At 46.6% G+C, this 15,418-nt stretch overlaps 1 protein-coding gene across 2 annotated transcripts in view; it reads right to left on the reverse strand.

Annotated features, from left to right (window-relative positions):
- The window catches only part of INTS4 (integrator complex subunit 4), a 133,970-nt gene that overhangs the window by 15,320 nt on the left and 103,232 nt on the right, over nucleotides 1-15,418 (reverse strand). For both annotated transcript variants that reach the window (XM_029602195.1, XM_029602193.1), the window contains 3 exons: nucleotides 9,339-9,419; nucleotides 5,923-6,053; nucleotides 2,506-2,565 (listed from right to left, as the gene is read on the reverse strand). In XM_029602195.1, the coding sequence (XP_029458055.1) occupies nucleotides 2,506-2,565; nucleotides 5,923-6,053; nucleotides 9,339-9,419 (272 nt within the window). The remainder of the gene's footprint in view (nucleotides 1-2,505; nucleotides 2,566-5,922; nucleotides 6,054-9,338; nucleotides 9,420-15,418) is intronic.

Consider the following 15,418-nt stretch of genomic DNA (forward strand, 5'->3'; position numbering starts at 1 on the left):
GCTGCAATAGAGTACTGAGGGCTAGAACCCCCTCATGGGGGTTCTGATGCATTGGGGATATTGGCACTCCTTCTGAAGGTAGCAAATCTGATACTCTGAAAAGAAGAGGTCAGAAGGTATCTTCCTCATCTTTAGCTGCTAGAGAGAAAGAAATCCTTCACCAACTCTACTACTTACATAGAAACATAGAAATGTCGGCAGAAGAAGACCAAACGGCCCATCAAGTCTGCCCAGCAAGCCACGCACTTTATCCATTTTTTTTCCCTTTTTCCCTCTCCCACCTGTTACTATTGGCTTCCAGTACCCTCCAGCCCTAATTCCCCTCCACTCCACCACCAATTTAGAGAGCAGCTCCATATCTGCATCCAAGTGACATCTAGCTCAATTAGGGGTAGCAACCGCTGTAACAAGCAGGCCACCCCCTTGCCCCATACTCTTACCCACCCCAGTTTTTATTTTTTGTTTTATTTATTTATTTTTTTGGAGATAGCAGCCCTCCATTCTTCCGCTCCGTGAAGGTGGAACCCAACTACTGGCCACTGGCATCCCGCTCCGTGAATGCCTCTGTGGCTACTGCCGCTCCGTGCAGTGTTTTGCTGCCTCCACTTTATTCACGCCCTCTAGACTTGATGGATCCACAGTGTTTATCCCACGCCCCTTTGAAGTCGTTCACAGTTTTAGACTTCACCACTTCCTCCGGAAGGGCATTCCAGGCATCCACCACCCTTTCCGTGAAGAAATACTTCCTGACATTGGTTCTTAGTCTTCCTCCCTGGAGCCTCAGCTCGTGCCTTCTGGTTCTGCTGATTTTTTTCTGACAGAAAAGGTTTGTCGTTGTCTTTGGATCATTAAAGTTATTCAAGTATCTGAAAGTCTGAATCATATCACCCCTGCTCCTCCTTTCCTCCAGGGAGTACATATTTAGATTCTTCAATCTCTATTTAGATTCTTCAATCTCTCCTCGTATGTCATCCTATGAAGACCCTCCACCTTCCTGGTGGCCCTTCTCTGTACCGCTTCCATCTTGTCCTTGTCTCTTTGTAGATACGGTCTCCAGAACTGAACACAGTACTCCAAGTGAGGCCTCACCAAGGACCTGTACAAGGGGATAATCACTTCCCTTTTCTTACTCGATATTCCTCTCTCTATGCATCCCAGCATTCTTCTGGCTTTTGCTATCGCCTTGTCGCATTGGCCTACTGTGAGTGGTGGAAAATCCTTTTCTGATACCAGAATGGAATCTCTCTCATCATTTTGGCGCTCTAGAATTTGTATTGGGGCCCAGTTAGATGTGAGTGGTACCAGAGAACAAATGGGGTTTGGGGTCTCCAGGTGTAATCCTTGTCCCAGCAACTTTATTGATGAAAATTCTCCAGTAATTGGTGAGGGCAGGTGAAGCATCTCTCTTTCTGCTCTCTTAAAATTGTCGGCTTGTCAGCGTATAGCTGCATTGGAAGTACTTCTGCATGATATGTCAATGATGGAGCAGCCTATTCTGATGGTCTAATTCTCAATAGTGTCAATGTTTGATACATTTTGTGCTCTGGGGCTCAATGCAAACGTGTCAAATACATTGAAGACCTTCTTCAGTGCATTTTGTGACTTTTTATGTTTACTTGACCCCAAAGACTCAGCTTGCTGTGCTGAAGGGGGAAATATTTTGGAGGAGCTCCTGCTCAACACCCTACCCGAGGAGGCAGACGAGGCTGCGCTTCAGAAAGAGGATCAACTGCGGCTTCTGAAAGACCTAATGCAGTTCTTCAATTTTCCAGACCTTCGACTTCTGGGAAAACAAGGACATCTGGCCACAATGCTGGTGCTCGGATGGAAAAAGACCGAGAAGGCTCACGAAGCAACGACCACATGGGAATTCCTGCACATGTTCAGTACAACAAAAGCTTTATGAGTTTGGGGAAAAGGTCTATTCACTGCCACCTGTTGATGTCATCAATGTCATGGCTAATTCAGTCCTGTTCATCGATGGAGAAATTTCAGGACAGCAGTATGGCAAAGTTCAGAATGAGCAAAACTAAACTTTGTAATTGGTGGGTGAGAGTAGGATTACCGCTTATATAAGCATCTGAAATGCTGATGTGCTGGAAACTATTTCTTTTAATGCAGCTGCTCAAGAGAGGCAGTAAAATCTATTTTGTTCTGCCTACCTTACTAATATAGCATTATTAAGCCACAGTGTGCAACTTTTGTTGAGTACAAGGATTTCAAAAACTAAAGAAAAGTTTAATGAAAATGGTCATTGACCAGCCCTACACAGGTGGCACACATCAGATTTTGTGCATTTTTATCTTCACATCTTAAATCTCTACAGATTAGAAGCAAGACATGCATGCAGTGACAGGGCTCAACATAGCTTTTTGTGAAAAACATGGGAGAGACGTCTAGGATCTTTAAAACTTCAAAGGCAGGAAAATCCTGCCCTTCATTGGGGTTCTTATGATGTCTGATTTTACAAAAGTGTTGAAGTGAAAAGCAAAGTAAAATACTTGCCTCTGGAAAAAATCCACTTCTTGTAAAAATGTTTCACATATCCCATAAAGTGGCTCCACTCTGCAACAAATAAAGACACAGGGAACGTGAACGCTGGCTAGAACATTTCCACACTTTTACAGGAGAGATTAACTACGATACACAAACTTAACTTATACTAAAAGTGAATGTGCCTATCCACTATGTGGGCCTATAGGACAAGAAACAAAGGGAGCCCCACAAGGCACTCAATCAGGCTGACACAGAGAGGAGTCGAAGGTCCCAAAAGGTAAAAAAAAGTTAAAAAAAAAAAAAATTGGAAGTCGGCCGGCGGCTGTCGGGCCGAAAACCGGATGCTCAATTTTGCCGGCGTCCGGTTTCCAAGCCCGTGGCTGTCAGCGGACTCGAGAACTGACGCCTGCAAAATTGAGCGTTGGCTGTCAAACCCGCTGACAGCCGCTGCTCCTGGTCGTCCCTAGCATCTCCTTTTGCTCGTTTCTACCGCGCCACCTAATTTAAATACTGCATCGTGCACACCAGCGAGGGGCCGGTGTGCGCACCGGGAGAGCGGGCGTTCATCTGCTCTTCCGCGGCCTTTACTGTATCGGCCTGTCACAAAGGGAAAACCCCATCGAGCTCTAGGGAACTTCACAGATTGTGAACAGTATGTAGGGTAGCAATGAGTCCCAATTCTTGCCATCTTCATCCACAAAGTTCCTCAACATTTGCTTGAGTATCTGATTGAAGATTTCAGCAAGGCCATCGGTCTGCGGGTGATACACCAAGGTACGCAAAGTTTTTACCTTAAGCAAGATGCAAAGTTGTTTCATTACTGTGGGCATGAACAGGGTCCCCTGATCAGTCAAGATCTCCTTGGGCAGCCCAAGTTGTAAAAAGACCTCCCATTAAGGCGGTCGCCACTGTCAGGGTCTTCATATTCCACAGCAGTACTGCCTCTGGATATCTTGTGGCATAGTCAATGACAAGGATGTACTTATTTTCTCGACTAGATCTCTCTAATGGCCCCAATAGGTCCATGCCCATCTTTTAAAAGGGGTTTCGATGATGGGCATTTGTATAAGAGATGCCACCCATATGCCGGCAGGCTTTGTGGGTTGACAGGTAAGACAGAACCAGCAATACAATTAGACCTGTTAATGTTGACCTGGCCAATAGAACCATACCAATATTTTCTCTAGAGTCTTTTCTTTACCCAGATGACCCCCTAGAAGGCGGCTGTGCACTAGTTGCATGACCTTCTAGTGATATGGTTTGAGACCTAGGAGATGTTCTCTCAATTCCCCCTCCACACTTCCCTTTGTGACTTGGTAAAATAGGTCCCCTTTCCTTACAAAATAAGGAGGAATAGAGTGTGTAATCTGTACTCCAGGGACTAGCTTTCCATCCACCCTCTGTATATGCTCCCGGGCCCACTTAAAGGGCTCATCCTCCCTTTGGACCTGCCTGAAACTTCCCAGATCACCATTTTCCCATGCAAAGGGGCTAGGTATGACATACTGAGTAGGTTGCTGCTCTTCCCCAAACTTCGACCCTTCCTCCCTTGTGGCCTCTAAATTAGCCACCTATTTTTCCTGTCGGCATTGCTTCCTGGATTTAAGAGTCTTAGTGTCTTTATGATACAGATCTGAACTTTCTAAGTGGAAGAGCTCTGGAAATGTTAGTTTGTTGTTGGCCTAAAGTGAACCTGTGAGCTAGTTCCAAAGGATTCTGAAATTCAGACAGTCCCATCTTATCACTACAGGGCAGGGAAGCCAAGGAAGAACTCCCAATTTTATTTGGTTTTGGCCAACTGGGGTCTTCAGCTGTACTTGGCTTGTAGGATATTGCTGTTGGTCCCTGTGGATACATTCCAGGGTCATGGTTTTCATTCAGTATATAGGAACCACTTCACCAAGTCTCTTCAACTGAGCATTTTCACATGCCCAGAGCCCACTAATGTCTGAGTTGCAGAGCCTTCTAACTCCACAGGACTCACAAACTTAAGACACTTCCTGGTTGGGTACATCCACAAAATTACAACTGTGTGGGGCCATGAGATTAACGTCCACTGGCTCATCTTTCCTGCGGGGACCTGAGTAATAGGAGAAAGAATCATGGGACAATTCTGAACCTTTTTAAGAGTGTCAAAACAATATAGTAGGAGGGACCTCCGGTGTTGATCTTCCTTTGAAAAAGACTGATTCATGTACCTGAGTCTGAACCATTTCATCCCTTGCCTGATAAGAAAGGATAGTGTATTGAGTACTTAACATGGAAGCTATCATGTCCAAAATGAAGGACATTATTTCCATTCAAGGAGGAAATGGTAAATTTGGCATATCTTACAGATAACTCTAATCACATTTTCTCTACAAAGAAATGGAGTCCCTCCTTTCGTGATGGACATACTGATGAGAAGCCATTTGATTCTGGAACTAGAATTGGTATGGCTACTGGAATCTTCTGCATTACAAGTCATGTTTACATGTCTGAGCACCAAGACAACTGTGGCACTGATAAGTCTACCATTACTTTGCTAGTTGACAGCACCGAAATATTGTCTGCATCTAAAAGACATTCTGCAACTCTTTTCTACCTTGTGCCAACCTATTTTCTGTATCTAGCATGGAGGATAGCCGTTTTCATTTCTCTGCACTAAAGCCTTGGGATGGTATGCACAGATGTGCTTGTGCACTGAGGAGCACAATTTATCTCCCTCTTTGCTAGAGAAGATATGGTGCCTGCACCGATAATGCGTCAACTCATGGCACTGAGCATAGAAGGACTCTGCCTTTTTTTTAGTTTAAGTGAAGGTCCCCCAGCTTTCAAAGGTTTCCTCTTACCTACTGAAGTCAGAGGATGAGGAGATTCCTGGAACTCATTCAGGGTGAGACTTTTGTATCTTCTGGCCCTCAGGGACATACGAGTGCAGGCAGTGCAAATAGGGTATATCATGCGAAGGGCCCAAACACTTCAGATAGCGATTATGGCAGTATGTGAGAGAAAACTTTGTATCACAAAGAGGACACATCTTAAAAGCCCGTCAGGGTGAAATGAAGGAAGGATAAGTTAAACTCAATTTTTAAAAGAAATAAAATTACAAAAAAAGTTTTTACAGTTTAAGGAGTTTTTTTTTTCATTATCAAGAATAAAGTAAACACAACTGAATGCCGAAAAAACATGACGAGTGGCTTGAGAACATAGCAAAACAATTTGTCTGTTTGTGCAAACAGATGAAAAAAAAACTAAGGAAACTTGTACAATGGACCATTGTGTGGGTAGTCCTGTACAAGCTCAGAAAAACCTTGGTTTATATCTCAGCTCAGAGAGCTTTTCCATCCCAGTGCCATCAGGATGACATCGCTCACTTACATGGCTGACTTTATCCTGCTTATTCACAGAGAACATAGACCCACACATAGGAACCCAGTTACTTACCCCTTGGTGGTGCGAGCAGTCACAATGAACTGTAATGCTTTTGCCTGCAGTCTCATGTGGTGAATAATGGCTACTTGTCTTGTTTCTAATCCACTGTACATGAACTCCATCTTGTACGTTTCTCCCAGAATCTGCAATGAAAACACAGCACCTGACAGTGACGCAGGAGAGAGGACTGAATACAAGGATCAGGGACACGATCACATCAGCACAGATTATGCTCATGGATGTAAGCCCTAAACACAACCTTCTGTTTTCAGAGGCCACAGTATGCCTACGCCAGTTAACCTTCTGCACCAGCTAAAAAAGCTATTTGTCTAATGCATTTAAGACCAAACGATAAGCCATGCTGGGTCAGACCAATGGTCCTGCGAGCCCAGTATCCTGTCTCCAACAGTGGCCCATTGGGATAATTTGGAATTACCTGGAAATCCTATTAAAAAAAAAAGTCTATTCCATGCTGCTTACACCCAGAAGTAAGAAACAAGAAGACCCAACTCTACCTTGCTAATAATTAAGGGACCTGTTCCCCAGAAAATCGTCAAAACCTTTTTTTCGCAATTGCTCGAAAACAGCAAGATAACAAGCCACGTGTTGTGATTGCTTGAATCTTCAACTATGCATATAAAGTGGTTCTACTGCGGGAGTACAGAACAATAGCTTGCTATATGACGGGAGAAAGATCTTCATATTCCAAAATTTTTCTGCTATGTGTCAATGGAGCGGCAGGAATTTTCGGTGTGCTCACAGCTTTTTAATTGCAAAATTAAATTCAGCCTTCAGTATCCAGCTACACTGAAAGTGTGGCATGAGGGTGCTGTTAAGTCTTTTGACTCAGCTAAGGAAGCCATTAAATATTCTCAATCCCTATGTGAGGCCCAACCCAAGTTGAAGAGACTTGGTGAAGTGGTTCCTATATACTGCATGAAAACCATGACCCTGGTATGTATCCACAGGGACCAAAGGCAATATCCTACAAGCCAAGTACAGCTGAAGACCCCAGTCGGCCAGGACCAAATATAATTGGGAGTTCTTCTTTGGCTTCCCTGCCCTGTAGTGATAAGATGGGACTGTCTGAATTTCAGAATCCTTTGGAACCAGCTCACCAGTTGTGAGATAAACTCTGGCAATTCTTAAGTGTGCAAATATAAAGTTCTTCTGAATCTAGCATTTTAGCAATTGGGCTATTCTGCGAAATGCCAAGCTATGGGGTTGGCATTGCTACTGCAGATGGTCATCAAGCGGCCTTATATAACTGCATCATGTTTATGTGCAACTTCCATTACATAAGCTTACTATCTGAAAGTGGCATTCGAGTGTCTGCTTAATGGACCTGTGTTTCTGATGGAGGTCATGTTGAACTGTTTGCTATTTTTCTTTATATTATGTTCAGACGCCTTGTTGGGCTGGGGTGGTGGGGAATGAATGGTTTGTATTTATATAAGTGGGAGTGCGTATCTGTTGTGAATTGGTGATATGGCCTTCTGTTTCTCTTGATCGTCATATGATGTCCTTGTGGTGGATGGGTGCAGCTCACCTTATCCTTTTGTTCTATTATTTCGGTCAGAAGTCTCACTGTCTAGGATGAGTTGACACAGTTTAATTATATCACTTGGAATGTCTTAGGCCTCACATCCCCAATTAAGTGACAAAAGATATTGAGATATTTGAATAGACTCAAAGTTCAGATTGCTTTTATCCAGGAGACTCACTTTAATGAGGTGGAGCACAAGAAATTGAAATGACACTGGGTGGACTCAGATATTTGCTTCTTGTACCAGAGCTTCATCGCTGCTGCTGTTTCCAGCACCGAGTGAATCCCAACCAGTGCTCAATGCATACTGTTTTCCGTCTTACTCATCCTGGAGATAAAACAGTGGCTTGAAGGACTCAAAATTCTGTACTGCAGAAAGCGGGTCCTAGCTATCTGTGCCCTTCATGTACCACACTCAAGAGCTCATGTTGCAGCTAGGAAGAGGAGGCATGCATGACTACTAATGTTCTCAGAAAGGAGTTCCTATCCATTTAAAAGCCACCGCTGGTGACTCTTGTTGCCGTGAGGTGCCGAGAAAAGAGCCCAATACTGGCCTGGATGTGAGCATCAGGTACTGGTGACTTCATGGCACATCTGATCAGATCTGAAGGCACACCAGTGTGCCATGACATACTGGTTGGGAACTACTGCTTTAGAAGGTGTGGTTAGTGGAGGGCACTGGGCATACAATATAATCGGTGCCCCTGGCCTCCTGCCATTGTGTGTCTGTGGCAGAAACCGCACGATTAGTTTGTTGCTGCATAATTGACAACCTGCCACAGAATCAACATACCTGAAGCTTTCTCACCTCTTAATTCAGACTTTTGAAGAAAGATGAAGGGTACCTACCTTCGCGTCTTGGCCCTCTCTGCTACTGCTCCAGCCCCTCCCCTTTTAAAGAGCCTGCAGGGGACAGAAGGGGGGTGAGGCAGCAGCAGATGAAAGCCTCTCCCTAATCCCTAATAAAGGTTCTTGCACCTGCATATGTGGACAGTCATACACCGTTTACAAAGATCTGCCTGTATTTTTGGAAGTCTGCAACTGCTGGTGTCTCATAGCTGGCAGAGAGGGTATTATCTTCAAATCACAGATGCCTTGATGACAGGCACTACTGCTGACAATTTTCAAACTTATGTTAAACAATTATGTCCCACATTTTTTAAGAGGCTATCCTCTAAAAAGGACACAGACATAATAGTTTAATTCAAGCCCTTTTGTGTCTGCTGTCATGTGTCCAATATATGTACCCACATCTTTCTGTGTAATTAGCATCATGACAAATTGCCGTTGTTCAGAGCATTTTTAGCATACAAAGCTCAAATACTGAGAAAGATGACAAAGACTCTCTCAAGAAAATATACAAAGGATGGTATTATTTCAGTTCAAAACAAAGGTAACATTTCACAGTTAAAAGTTTGTAACTTATATGCCTCGGCCTGACCCCAAGAAGGTAGCCTGGAATGTACAGCATGGTAATTGTGATAAATTGTTGAGTTTTGTAGCTGATACATTTTTTATTTCTATATAGTTTCAACAGTGTTTAAAAACAAATAACTAATAGTTTTCAATAAAAAAAAAATGACTATTTGCATAGTCAGATATTAATCTTTATGCAAAATTATGCAAATCTGCTGTAGAATTTTGAAAAAACTCTGCCACAGAACTTACTAACTCTTTTTGCAGAATCTTGAAAATCTACCGCAGGAAACTGGGGACTATGCATATAATTAAATGCTATTAATACATGAAAATCCAACGATGCAAAGACATCTCACCGATTACTAGAGAACAGTTCAACTTACTAACATCAAGAAGTAATGAAGAAAAAATGGACATAGGAACCTTACGCACACCCTGGAGGAATCAAAAAACAAGTACTGACCTGTTTTGCTGCTGTGATCGCCAGAGCATTCTGCTTTAAGTAAAGTGGGGCCGCTATATTCCACAGCTTTTCCTGCAAGGCCTAAAAAACCCCATACAAATTGCAACATTAAACAACAGCAAACAAACTATAAATATAAAAAAAACCTGCCTTAGTATGAAGGTAAAATGCAGTTCCTGAGCCAGCACCATGCCAGGACTACAGGATTATAATGTGACCTACGGGAACACCTTAAATAGCTCGTTCTGTGAGTGCTGCTGAAGTAAAGTTGGGGGCAGCAAAGGGTACAGAATCATTTACTACCCAATGGCATATAATGGCCGACCAAAAAGCAGCACCAGAGGCGACGTTGGGGAGGCTGCATCCTACGCTGCATAAAAGGAACACTAGTTCTTACCTGCTAATTTTCGTTCCTCAAGTCCCACAGATCAGTCCAGACGCATGGGTTTTTCTCCTTTACCAGCAGGTGCAAACAGAGAAGAAAAGCTTCACTGATCCGGTCGTACTTAAGACAATGTGCTACCTGCAGTTGCTTAGCATGTACTGTACCCAAGCAAAAAATATGACAACTACCCCCACTTCCAACCAAGCAGGGAAAAGCTAATCCCCAAACTGGAGGATCTCTGTACATAAAGAAACGTGAACATCAAAAAAAGGCAACACACAGAACAGAGCAGTCGTCAAATCCAGGGCAGGATTCAAGGCTGATCTGCGGAACTCAAGGAACGAAAATTATCAGGTAAGAACCAATTTTCCTTTTCTTATTGTCCCCCAGATCAGTTCAGATGCATAGGATGTATCCAAGCTTCCCTAACTGGACGGGAACCTGAAAAACTTGCTTGTAACACACAGTCACCAAATTCAGGTGAGTCCAGAACCCAAACATCCAACCTGCAATACTTGACAAGAGTGGGTAATGAAGACCATTTCATCGCCCTACGGATCTCCTGTGGCGATACCAACTTTCAGCCCAGGACGCAGCTTGCACCCTAGTGGAATGCGCCCCTTAGTCTCTCCAGAAACACCTTTACATACAGTATGTAAGCGGAAGCAAAGCCTCTTTTAACCACCAAGAAATGGTCACTTTCAAAGCCCTGCCCCCTTACTGTGTCCACTGAAAAGGACCAACAGATGGTCCTTTTCAGCTTGGAGAATAGACGGCTGAGGAGGGATATGATAGAGGTGTTTAAAATCATGAGAGGTCTAGAACGGGTAGATGTGAATCAGTTATTAATTCTTTCAGATAATAGAAAGACTAGGGGGCACTCCATGACGTTAGCATGGGGCACATTTAAAACTAATCGGAGAAAGTTCTTTTTCTCTCAACGCACAATTAAACTCTGGAATTTGTTGCCAGAGGATGTGGTTAGTGCAGTTAGTATAGCTGTGTTTAAAAAAGGATTGGATAAGTTCTTGGAGGAGAAGTCCATTACCTGCTATTAATTAAGATGACTTAGAAAATAGCCACTGCTATTACTAGCAATGGTTACATGGAATATTAGTTTTTGGGTACTTGCCAGGTTCTTGTGGCCTGGATTGGCCACTGTTGGAGACAGGATGCTGGGCTTGATGAACCCTTGGTCTGACACAGTATGGCATGTTCTTATGTTCGTCCTCCAAAAACTGTTGGTAACCTTTAAAAGGCATAGAAGGACATGGCATGCATCCAACCAAGACAATTCCCAAGATGATGACTCCAAAGTACCAAAGGCAGGCAACTCCACAGTCTGATTTAGGTAAAATGGAGATACCACCTTTGGCAAAAAAAGAAGGAACCGTGCACCGAGATACCCCAGCCTCCAAGAATTAAAGAAAAGGGTCCCTTCATGATAGTACCTGTAACTCAGAAATGAGTCTTACTAAACAGACCACCACTAAAATGACCATCTTCAACATGAGGGCTTGCAATGACGCCCTCCTGAAAGGCTCAAAAGGCGGCTCATGCAAAATCCACAAAAACAAATTAAGTCCCCATGGGGGAACCTCCCGACTCATTGGGGGTTGCAAATGCTTCACTCCTTTAAGGAATCACACTATGTCCGGATGTGATATCAGGAAAGATTCATGGACTCTCCCCCTGAAGTAAGCCAAGGCTGCTATCTGGACCTTAAGAGAATTCAGGGCCAGGCCCTTTTGCAAAAAGGAAAAGATCCGAGGAATAGGATGTGATGTGGAGGAACTCCATCCTTGAGTCACCGGGATTTAAAACAGCTTCCACACCCATACATAAGCCAAGGAAGCCAAGACTCTCCTTGCCTAATACGAAGTTGCAATAACTTTCTACAAATAGCCTTTCAACCTCAACTGATGCTGCTCAAAAGCCAAGCTGAGACACAAAAGCAATTCACCTGCTCCAAGAATACTGGACCCTGAAGAGGCAACCTGGGGAGATGCCCGAGCCATAGAGGTCCGTCCACCGTTAGATTTACCAGACCTATGAACCATGGCCACCGCAGCCATTCCAGAGCCACCAGGATCACCATTCTGCAAGGAGCATCTATACACCTAAAGATTCTGCCTATTACGGGCCAAGAAGGAAACACATACAGCAGAATTCCACATGGAGGTGGCTGTGAGAGAGCATCAAAATCCTCTACTTCCAAATCTTGCCTGCAACCGAAGACCCCTCAAAAGCTTTAGTGTTTTCCCTCAATGCCATCAAGTCCAGCTGGAGAACTCTCCACTTTGTGCGAATGCGTCATCACTTTGCACAACAATTCCCACTCTGGGGCCGGGGTCCAGCATATGTCTGCTGAGAAAGTCTGCCTGCAATTTCCCTCCTCCCCCCAGTCACATGAGATGCAGATAGATCCAAGAGATGCTGCTCCACCCAATGAAAACAGTTTCTGGGACTCTAACTATACACACAGGATTCTTGGTGCCTCCTTGCCAGTTGATGTAAGCTACTGCGTTTGCACTGTTGCACAGGACTCTTCCTGCCTGATTGTGAATTATATCAGAAGAAAAAAAGAGCAATGCCTTTCAGACCATTTTAATTTCTAACAGGCCGATACAGTAAAGCGCAGCCGCGGTTACCCTGCTTCTAACCGCTTTGTACCCACAATTTGGCCGCGTAAGTCCAACCCGCGATTCACTATCCCTTTTAACCAATCCTTACCGCTTCTTGAAATCAACGGGTAACCCTTTCCGCCCGCAGCATGTATATGATATGTAAACGATCGGATTAGCTATTCCCTCCCATACAGTAACGTGCGCCCCGATTATCGCCTTTTAACCCTGCAGTTTTGCCGCGTGTTTAACCTGCTAATTTACCGCCTACCCTTACCCCTGCGTTAGTGTGCAGCGTCAGGCAAGCCCCAGCAGACAGAGATGAAATTTCACGAGCAAACTTTCCTGTGAGGCTTCAGCAGCCCGGGGCGGATCGGGCGCTCCCAATGCGAGGCGGCTTCCAGCAGCCCCCGCCAGCGAAGGTGCATGAGCGCATGCAAATGATTGCTTCACTGCCTGACCCCCTCACCCCCCGGGACAAGACCTTTAGAGGAGCCAGGATCAGGCAAACTTTCCCCCAGCCCCCGCTCATCTGCCCTGGCCGCGTCCATGGGTGCCGGTCTCCCGTGCGGGCATGCTGACAGCTCCGGAGCAGCCCCAGTCCTCTCTCCCCTCCTCCCGGGGGCAGCCGGCAGCAAGAGCGGCTTCAGCAGCCCGGGGCGGATCGGGCGCTCCCCATGCGAGGCGGCTTCCAGCAGCCCCCGCCAGCGAAGGTGCATGAGCGCACACCGTGCATGAGCGCCAGCCTCAAACGGACTGGGACCAGGACTGTTGCCTTCCCAATGGCTGTCGAAAGGAAGATCCAGAAGACAGAGACGAACAGAACCTCCGATTCCCCCCGGAAACAAGAGTGAGCCGAAATTGCGCCCCCTTGTCTTTGGCCAATCCTCAGGTAGACTGAGTACCTTGCTCTCAGCCAAGGATTGAATCATGTCCTCCAGGTCTTTCCCAAAAAGCAGTTTTCCTTTAAAAGGCAAAGAGCCCAATTGAGCCTTGGAGGACACATCCGCAGACCAATTTTTCAACCAAAGAAGTCTTCGGGCCGAAACCGCTGAAACCATAGACCTGGCCAAAGTATGCAAAAGGTCATAAAGAGCATCTGCACTATAAGCAACCACCACTTCGAGGTGTCCCGCTTGTACCGCTTTCTCCTCTGTAAGGGCAGTGCTATTTTGTAGGTGCTGAACCTAGCGCAGGCCTGCTCTCAAGGGGAAACTACTGCACATGGCTGCTCTGACACCAAGCGCCAACAGCTCAAAAATCTTTTTGAGCTGTACCTCCAATTTCCGATCTTGGAAATCCTTGAGAACTGTCGTCCCCGTCACTGGATCGTGGTCTTTTTCGTGACAGCCGAAACCGCAGCATCTACCTTCGGAACTCGGAGAAGGTCCAACACCTCCTCTGGTAAGGGATACAACTTGTCCATAGCCTTACTGACCTTCAGACCCAGGTCAGCAGTATCCTACTCTCGGAACAACAAGTCCGTAACAGAGAGATGAAAAGGGAACGACTTGGTCGGACCACGCAGGCCCAACATGACTGGATCCACCGAACCCATCCAAGAATCTTCCGGAGGGATTTCAATGCCCAGCTCCTCCAGAATGGCCAGAATTAAGGGACCTAACTCATCCCTGCGAAAAAGGTGGACCACCTTAGGGTCATCTCCTTCCACAATTTGTGGACCCCCAGGATCGGTAGGCAGATCCTGTCCCTCGTCCGGCTGTTTCTCCTGAGATGCCCCGCTAGGTTCCGGGACGCCCTGTTCCGAATCCTTGGATGATGAATCCTCCCGCGGACAAGTCCATAGCTTTTGGAACCCTGCTTCCTTTGTTGCCCGAGACCTCTTGCCCTTATGGCTACCTAGACCATTGGGCTCCTGGTCCACACGCCCTCCAGAGCGCTTCCGAGCTGCCCTCCTGGCTTTAAAGGCTTTGGGGCAGATTTAGGCGAGCAGGGCCCTGCGCGCCGGGAAGCCTATTTTACATAGGCCTACCGGCGCGCGCAGAGCCCCGGGACTCGCGTAAGTCCCGGGGTTCTCCGAGGGGGGCGTGTCGGGGGCGGTCCCGGTCGTCACGGCGTTTTCGGGGCGTGTCGGCAGCGTTTTGGGGGCGGGTACGGGGCGTGGCTACGGCCCGGGGCGGTCCGGGGGCGTGGCCGCGCCCTCCGCACCCGCCCCCAGGTCGCGGCCCGGCGCGCAGGAGGCCCGCTGGCGCGTGGGGATTTACACCTCCCTCCGGGAGGCGTAAATCCCCCAACAAAGGTAAGGGGGGGTATAGACAGGGCCGGGCGGGTGGGTTAGGTAGAGGAAGGGAGGGGAAGGTGAGGGGAGGGTGTTAGAGGATTCCCTCCGAGGCCGCTCCGATTTCGGAGCGGCCTCGGAGGGAACGGGGGTAGGCTGCGCGGCTCGGCGCGCGCCGGCTATACAAAATCGATAGCCTTGCGCGCGCCGATCCAGGGTTTTTAGTAGATACGTGCGGCTCCGCGCGTATCTACTAAAATCCAGCGTACTTTTGTTTGCGCCTGGAGCGCAAACAAAAGTAGGCTATTTGCGCTCCTTTTAAAATCCGCCCCTTTATGTAGTAATAACACAAATTCAGAGGAAAAGGAATCAGAAGAGGAGTCTGAAGCCCCCTCGGGGCTCTCCTCTGCCGGCCCAGGGGATTTGAGTGAATGACAGCCTCCCCCTGGGGCCATGGGGAAAGAGGAGGAGGGGAAATCCTTCTCCCCTCAGCAACCGGCTCCAGCGCGCGAAACATGGCCGAAATGGCCTCCATTCCCGTGCTCAGCTGGAACGGGTCTGCCGGTAACTGCTGCGAGCGCCCCGACACTGAAGAGCCCTTTTGGGACCGAGAAACGGCTCCCCTGACTGACCCTGACGTGCCTTCCCTTCTGGGAAGGCAGGCTGCACACAGACCATCGTGGGAAAGTATAATCCCAACTCCTTCCACATCCAACCTGCTGTGATTTCAGGCTGCCTCATTTTTTCCAACAGTACACCAGTTGTTGTGCCCGTTGCACAAGTTATACGCTGTTGGTCCAATACACATATGACTCAGCCTGTAGCTTGCTAA

The sequence above is a fragment of the Rhinatrema bivittatum genome, chromosome 5 (assembly GCF_901001135.1).
Source record: "Rhinatrema bivittatum chromosome 5, aRhiBiv1.1, whole genome shotgun sequence".
Lineage (NCBI taxonomy): Eukaryota > Metazoa > Chordata > Amphibia > Gymnophiona > Rhinatrematidae > Rhinatrema > Rhinatrema bivittatum.